This window comes from Papilio polytes, unplaced genomic scaffold (assembly GCF_000836215.1).
Source record: "Papilio polytes unplaced genomic scaffold, Ppol_1.0 DF822845.1, whole genome shotgun sequence".
Classification (NCBI taxonomy): domain Eukaryota; kingdom Metazoa; phylum Arthropoda; class Insecta; order Lepidoptera; family Papilionidae; genus Papilio; species Papilio polytes.
Genome location: NW_013526359.1, coordinates 1,370,605 through 1,378,917, shown reverse-complemented (window position 1 = coordinate 1,378,917; position 8,313 = coordinate 1,370,605). Strand labels below are relative to the sequence as shown.

Below are 8,313 nucleotides of genomic sequence, written 5' to 3'. Positions count from 1 at the left end.
GGGGGAGTGCAATAATTGGTCGGCGCTCACCGCACATGGCGGGTGTTGATTTGGAGCCATGTGCCTCTCCACATTTTTTTAATAAAAAATGAGGAGAGCGATATACGCTTGTATTGAGTATTTTGTAAATATATTTTGTAAACTTAATACAAGTGAATTTTAACTTCATCCATTGCAAGCGCAAAGGATTTTAATTTTAAGAGTAATTTTAATCGACTTCCTGATTTTCGGCGTTCCTAAATAACATTCAAACTTCCTTAATAACTAACTTAAAAGAACTTATTACTATAAAACACAACGTAAAACAAAGGATCCTAACCTATAGACGATCACATATTAAATTTATTGGCCAAATAAATAAATAAACCTTTGGAAAGGCATAAAATTTATATTTCCTGATCAAACGGCTTATTTTTATGGAGTAGAGAGTTGAAGAGAAAAAGAGGATGGTTACACAGTGTACAAAAATATATAACCATCGATGTTTAAAACTTTTATAATAATTTCTGTAGCGTCAATTTTTTTCCCGCGTAAGCAATATGAAACATTTCCGATACATGTAAATCGATGCTAACTGGCATTATAAATCAGCCTTGTTCGTACGGCGTCGTAAAGTACATTTATATTCAAGTTACCTGGACCCGATCTGTTTTTTTCTTTTTCTTCTCCTTACTTTATGTGCATCTTATTACGGTCCGGCCATATTCTGTAATCAGATGCTCAGTAATATTCCGTTTTTCGTGCGATACGTATAAGATCGTCGGTCAAACAGCTAGAATTATGTTTAACACCAAAATAAATCATAAGACAGTATTTAAAACACAGTATATGCGTATCTGCAGTATTATATCGGGTTACAGATTAAGATATTTGCATAAACAAAGCCCTAATTGTGATAAGCTAATGAATTTTAACGATATTCCCGGCCCCAAGAGCTATCCGATTCTTGGAACTTTACACAAATATGTGCCGATCGTAGGTAAGTTATAAGTCATAGTACCTATATTAAGTGACGTAATGAAATAGTACCCTATAGCAATGATTGGTTTTGGCCACTTTTTTTACATTTCAAATGTGAGCAGGATTTATATTCACTTGGTCTGCTATTAAGATGTATACTTAGCAAAAGATTAGATCAAAACAAACATTTTTGCTGATTTTGTAAATGGTAATAATAAAGTAATATGCATTTTAGCATAGCATAGCATTTTAGCATAGCATAGCATTTTAGCATAGCATAGCATTTTAGCATAGCATAGCATTTTTTGAATTCGTTCGTTTCTCTCAGAATACGAGTATTTACATTCCAGGAGAATATAATGCAGAGGCACTCGATAAGATTGCTTGGTTAAATTGGCGTCGCTATGGAGGTCTAGTGAAGGAGGTGCCTGGTGTGAACTTACTTCATGTTTACGAACCAGAGGTCATAGAAGCGGTATTCCGACAGGACGATCGTCATCCATCGAGACGGAGTCACGTGGCAATGCTTCACTATCGGCTGAGCAAGCCGAATATGTACAATACTGGCGGTTTGCTTTCCACGTACTGATTTGATACTTTTATACAACAGCCTCTTTTCGAAATGAGTCCCTGCTTTTAAAATATGACAAAATAAAAGTAGAAATAAAATCATATACCCCACATTCATGGAAGTAATTAAATATTTGTATTAAGTACGAAAGAAGAGTGAGGAATTAGCACTGACAAATAGCACTTAGGAACTAATACACTAAAAAACTTTTAACTAAAGAAAATCTTACTTTTTTTTAGGAATGGCCCCGATTGGTGGCGTCTCCGTAGTACTTTCCAAAAGAACTTTACAGGTCCGCAAAATGCAAAGCAATATGTAGAGTGTGCGGATAAGGTTGCATGTGAATTTGTTGATTGGATAAAGAAAATTGAGTTGTTACATGAAGAAGATTTTCTGAAATATCTGAATAGATTGTATCTTGAAGGTACGTGTATAGCTATTTAAATACTTTATCTTAAAGGCCAGTATATACGAAAAATATTTCGCTCACAGATGAGATGCAGTACAAAACAACGCCTGGAATACTAACAACAAACGCTACTAAAACACATCACATTTTATTAAAATAATAAAATTATGCTCCCCTAGCGCCAACTGTTAAACAAGTTCAATAAACTATATCACTTCTTTTACTTCCAGTGATAGGGGTAGTGGCTATGAATGAAAGATTTAATAGTTTCTCGATGGAAGAACAAAAGCCTGAATCCCGCAGTAGTCGAGTGATCGCGGCTGCTTTCGGATCCAACAGTGGCATTATGAAACTTGACAAGGGAATTCTTTGGAGGTTTTTTAAAACACCCTTGTACAAAAGACTTGTTGAATCTCAACAATTTTTAGAAAAGTAAGTTCTTAGTTGTAATATATGAATAACCCTTGTTTTAATTATTTTATTGTTTTCTTTTCATTTCACAGGATATCAACGGAGATTTTAATAAACAAAATAAGCTTTTTTGGCAAAGGAAGGAAAGGCGAAGGCAATTCACTATTAGATTCATTTCTGAAGCAACCAAACTTAGATATAAAAGATGTTACTGGCATGATGGTCGACATACTTATGGCAGCTATTGACACGGTAACCGAACTTATATCTCTTTATATTCTAAAAGTAACCAGTGTTTAAGTTGGGTTTTAATCTATTTTTCTAACGCATTTTCGGACGTATGAAACTCTGTAGTCTTACGTACCTCCAGAACAGATTAAGGGTATTGTCTTTGTAGAGAGCTTTACGTTCTAATAAAATTCATGTGATCGAGCTTTGAGTCGACTTTTCTTATTTTCAAGACTGCTTACTCCACGAGTTTCGCGCTGTACCATCTTGCTCGCAATCCAGATTGTCAGAGGAAATTGTATAATGAAGTTTCAAAGTTATTATCACCAAGAAATACTCTAACTTCTGACGTACTCTCAAAAGCTGTGTACTTAAGGAGTTGCGTGAAAGAGAGCCTGCGACTCAATCCAGTGTCGGTCGGCGTTGGACGCTTGTTACAAAAAGATATTGTACTGAAAGGATATCTGATTCCTCAAGGGGTAAGTTCTAAGGTTTAGATTCATAACTATGTACCTAACTGATAACGTAGCTTTTTACGGTAAAAGATTTTTTGCAATCGGCTCAGTAGTTTTTGAATTATTCCAATACAGACAAATATGATAAACCTTCCTTTTTATAATATTAGTATAGATTAAGAAAAAAATAGTAAAGTTAGAATAATTTGGCCTTGATTTAAATTCAGACCGTCATAGTGACCCAGAACATGGTAGCGTCACGTCTGCCGCAGTACGTGAAAGACCCACTGGTCTTTAAGCCGGAACGTTGGATACGAGATTCGTCTCAATACGAGAACATACACCCATTCCTCAGCCTGCCATTCGGCTTTGGGCCGCGATCGTGCATCGCTAGAAGAATAGCTGAACAAAATATGTACATCATTCTGTTCCGTGTAAGTGTTGTCCATGTTGACTTTAATATTGTTGTTGGAAAAAAAATTCAACTAAATACTATCTATTATGGTATTTGTAAAATGTCTTTTCCTTTTTCAGTTAGTACAAGAGTTCGAAATGAAATGGATGGGCGGAGATCTAGGCATTAGAACGTTGCTTATCAATAAACCAGATAAGCCTATATCGTTATCTTTTACACCGAGGCGTAAATGATTTTATCAAAATTTTTATAATGATTTGTGATTATGTATTTTTATTTCATCTCAATCGTTTCCAAGATTTTAAATCGCTAACATCGCCATTTAACATTTTATATAATTGTCGATGAGTTAAAAAAGTTTTTAAATTTGAAATAAAAAGCAGAATAAAGTAAACACACCGATGATAGTTAATTTTCGTTTATTTGTTAAGACATTTTAGCTACAGCTCAGTAAACAATGTTACAATTTTAAATAAAGGTCATAAAATAAAGGTAATAATTTATAATAACAATATTCAACAATATAGATAATAGTATACACAGTTATTAAGTACATTAAAATTAATATTACAGAAATATCCCGTTAAGTTGCTGCAACAAGTTGTCATTAAGTTGGTTTTGTTTTCGAATGAAAAATATAATGACAAATTATTCGCAACAACTTTTTCTTATTTCACTTACACCAAGCTAAAGCACCGATAAATCAATCAATATACAAACTATTGTACAATTATTTGATCCACTCCAACGAAGAAAGAAATACATATGTTTATAGAGTCTAGGGAAAAAAGATTGTAATTTAAGGTGAGAAAATAGTATTTACAATTAGTTAAATCTACTTGAAAAGATTTGCCTTAGTTAAAAATAAAATAGACAGACTTTTTTAATTAATTACAAAACATAACTTTGATTTTTTAGTTTAATTTTATGATTATTTTTTAGTATCTTCTCTATAAAAATGTTTACAGAAAAGAAATTTAAGCTTTAGAAGGAAAAAAACTTAGTATTCAAAGCGCCTTTCATAAGTAAAAAAAATATATATTATATTACTAAACAGGCGTATAAGTTTTACTATCTTGATGTAAATCTAGACTATTACTTTACAAAAGGCACTTTGAATGCTAAGTTTAGACATAATGATCTAATTTTTGAATAAAGACATAGTAGGCTTTGCAATAAAACGCCTACTTGAGTTTGTTCACCTTGATGAACTCCCGTGATAGTTCAATTTAAAAAACCTTTATCAAAGCTATTTACTGTATAAATTATGATATGGTTTTATTTACTTTATATGAATATTCTAAATACATATCTGTTAGTATTTTATACATGTAAGATGTTAATTAAAGAGTGCATTTTAATATTCTACGTTCGGTATTATTGTTTAAAATGGCACCGATATTCAGCGGTCACGATAATTAAGTTTTCTTTAAAAAAATATACATAAACTAAAATAATAAATTAAGTTTAAGATTACATTCTTTTTCTTGTGGTTAACGCCCACTTTTTCATAGATTTATGGCTAAGAAATTTCGTTCGAGATTCAATCGTTTTGTCTTCGTCGATTACAATATTTTTTGTAACGTATAAAATACTGATATGCAAGAGGTAACTCTGACTTACTTCACACAAATAATGACTCGAATTCACTGAACAGGTCGGGGATCGTATGGCGTCGCGTCGTGGCCTACGTACCTGTTGTTCTTACGGATTTGGAAACCTTCGCCAGGTGACGTGTTGTAATAAATAACTCTACGAATACCAAACGGATCTACGTAACCGAAGCTCCCTATTCGTTCGTTCGCGTCTTGGGTAGCTTCTTCGTGGTACTGCTTTGGAAGGTAGTATCTGAATCCGTTTCTTCTGTACGCTACACCGTCGTACCCTGGGAACTGTGGTGTGTATCCATCGCCGACTCGGACATTGCCTTGATATCGACGCGTCCAGTCGTCAGCATGTCGATAAGAGTTAGGGTTGTAGACATCATAACGTCTGTATGGTGAACTGTCACTGGCGTAGTAGTGGTCATCAATTGTGTTCGTATTCTCGTAATCGTAAGGACTCGGTGAAGGAGATGCATCTTCGGCTGTGATAGGTGGTACAGTTGGTTTTAAATTAAATGGCGTTGAAGTATCGATAGAGTTGGGTGACACTTCGACGTGTGGCGTCGAAGTAGGTGAGGGGTAGGAGTATGGTGTTGGTGTAATGGATACTTCGCTTGGGTACTGATGCGGTGGGTGATGGACTGTTGTAGGTGCCGGTGGGGGCTGCGTTGTGGTGCTGCTTCTTGCGGGTGCGCTGGTGCGTTGTACCGGGGGCGCGGGTGTGATACCAAACCCGGAGTCAGTAGGTGCTGTCTTTGCCATTTTTATTGACTCCTAAAAACAATTCATCTATAACTTCAGTATGCATTTAAAGTATACAGTATAAGCATTATGATTAGATTGGTCACACCTCTAGTAAGTCACGTATGTATTTATTAATTAGTAAAAAGTATACGTACTCCGATTGGACGGTTCAATCCGACATAGACAGTTTTAGATTTGTAAATTCTGTATCCCTGGTCATCGGCAATGTAGTCTTGCAATCTCAGGTATCCATCTGCACCCACCCATCCAGTAGTTCCTGGAAAATGCAAGAGAATTCAATTTAAAAGTAAGTTATGTATTATATAAATTATAACACGGCTAAACTCACGTGATAACATTCGGTGTAGGCACCGACAGTTTCGAACCCGTTGGGGGTCCTTCTTCAGGGTGAGTGATTAATCGGGTATACTCGCTATCGCGTCGCGACGGTCACTGACCGTCAGTCGGTTATAATTTATATATATATAATGTCTCACGAAAGTTTTAATAAGTTAAGTTATGTATTCATTTGAAATGAAACCTAGTATTTGTATTGTTTATAACTTAAGTCAAAAGAATCTGTACAATAAGGGTCATTGTAAATGCATTAGGGATAATTTTCGAATTCACGACAATTTGTAGAACCATTGTACAGACAATGATATATTCTTGTCATCACATCACTGAATATCGGATGGTATGATATTCTAGTGATGATCTACACTAATTTAGAAAATGACTTGACAATTAATTCTAACTCTACTCACCTACAACTGAGCCGTCTTTCAGCCGTCTCTCTTTGCGATATTGTCCGTTGTGAGTTTGGTAGAGGAAATAGCGCTCATCATCTTCATCAGTCTGAATGTGGAACTGGTCAGGATCCTGCTGAGGACTGTAGCTGTCCAGTGCGGCCAGCGCACTGCATACCCATATCTACAAATTAACAAAAAAAAAAACCTATAAATTAATCTGATTATTCCAGTACCTGGTGTCGATGATAGAGATTCTAAAATCTCTACTACCGTTAATACAGAAGCATGTAAAAGGAGTTCACAGTAATAAAATTACGCAGTATGCAATAAAGAAGGTTGTACACCCTTACAACCTTCTTTATTGCAAGTAATCAAATGAGGTGTATCTCATTATAGTGGTAAGTTATAATTTGATTACACGTTAAGACAAGGTTTGGACAAATTAATCTCGTTGTTGCGACGCCGACTTTGGTGGGCTACTTTTGCGTGGTTGTGGGGACTTAATGGTTTAATATAAATAGTGTCAAGGACTACATCTAGCATAATAACATTTTGTTTTTAGCGTTAAAAAAATATCCACATTATTTATACATTTTTTCTTGTTTCCATAAAAGTATTTATTCTTTCTATTGTGGAAAAGCGTTGGCTTCAAAAACAAATGGCGTGTTTGCGTTAGTTTTAGTTATAATGATCTTACTTTTTATTTCATCATCACCAGCTCACTATACATCCCCACCGAGGGGCTCAGAGCCTACCCTAATACAGGGTGACTAGGCCATAGTCAACCACGCTGGCCAAGTGCGGGTTGGTTGACTTCACACATATCTTTGAATTTCTTCGCCGATATGTGCAGGTTGCATCACGATGTTTTCCTTCACCGTAAGAACGTCGGGTAAATTATGTACATATGAAAATTCGAAAAATCGAAAATCACATTGGTACTTTTTATTTACGTCAATTAAAAACTCAACTCAGCTCAGATTTATTTTGTTCCGTTAGTTGACGCTAATAATGCTTTTTCTCTTTTTGTAAAGAACCTATTGCTGTTTCAGAGATGTGAATGAGCCAAGAAGAAAAATGTGTTTATAGCTATTAATTGAGTTTTGTCACTAAAATATGTCTCTAAAGAAACATTAATCAAGTTTATGATGTCGTTTTATTATTTTTCACCAACAGAAATTAACACGAATATGTGTTAAGTCAACGTACATTTTTATGTAACACATTATGGGCACAGTTTAGTTGAGTGTAAGATTGGTAAATTAATAATTTTATTTGTAAAGTAGAGCAAATTAATATCCGTGTATGTTAGGTTGAGTAACTCGTCTAAAATGTACTTGTAGATCCTGGATACGATATATCTTCATTACGTCAATAAGGCCTTCGGTGACTTGTTAGTGAGCTATTGTTCTGTAAATTGCTCGTTCCGTCTCTAATTCGAGGCAAAGTATTGTCTCAAAACACGCGGTCCGATTTTACGGCTAATGCACACCGAGCAACGACAAAAACCAGACATTTTACAAAAAACCAACGACAATGTTAATCAACTTATGGACGTTTTTCTGACACTTGAGAAGGTCTTGAATAATTACAGTACTTTGTTAAAATTAAAATTATAATTAAAAATTTATAAAAACGTAATACTCTAAAACTTAAGTAATGAACTTAAGTAGTGTTGAATGCAAAATACAACCTCTTTGGCTGACAAGCAGTATATATACAGCCAAAGAGGTTGCATACTGGCCACCAAGGCAATAATCGTTT

The 8,313-nt window shown here is 34.8% G+C and overlaps 2 protein-coding genes across 2 annotated transcripts in view; one reads left to right on the top strand and one right to left on the bottom strand.

Moving 5' to 3' along the window:
- Window positions 1–9: 9 nt before the first annotated feature.
- LOC106105453 (cytochrome P450 302a1, mitochondrial) lies at window positions 10–4,925 on the top strand. The gene is made up of 8 exons (XM_013285750.1): window positions 10–979; window positions 1,311–1,542; window positions 1,771–1,955; window positions 2,171–2,372; window positions 2,444–2,603; window positions 2,813–3,058; window positions 3,262–3,468; window positions 3,569–4,925. Exons 1-8 carry the CDS (start codon window positions 568–570, stop codon window positions 3,680–3,682), a joined length of 1,758 nt encoding a protein of 585 aa, XP_013141204.1. The 5' UTR covers window positions 10–567; the 3' UTR covers window positions 3,683–4,925.
- The window catches only part of LOC106105454, a 31,779-nt gene continuing 27,317 nt past the window's right edge, over window positions 3,852–8,313 (bottom strand). Inside the window, exons 3-5 of the mRNA XM_013285751.1 lie at window positions 6,565–6,730; window positions 5,953–6,074; window positions 3,852–5,827 (exon numbers count right to left, since the gene is read on the bottom strand). Of these exons, the coding sequence (XP_013141205.1) occupies window positions 5,096–5,827; window positions 5,953–6,074; window positions 6,565–6,730 (1,020 nt within the window). The 3' untranslated portion in view covers window positions 3,852–5,095. The remainder of the gene's footprint in view (window positions 5,828–5,952; window positions 6,075–6,564; window positions 6,731–8,313) is intronic.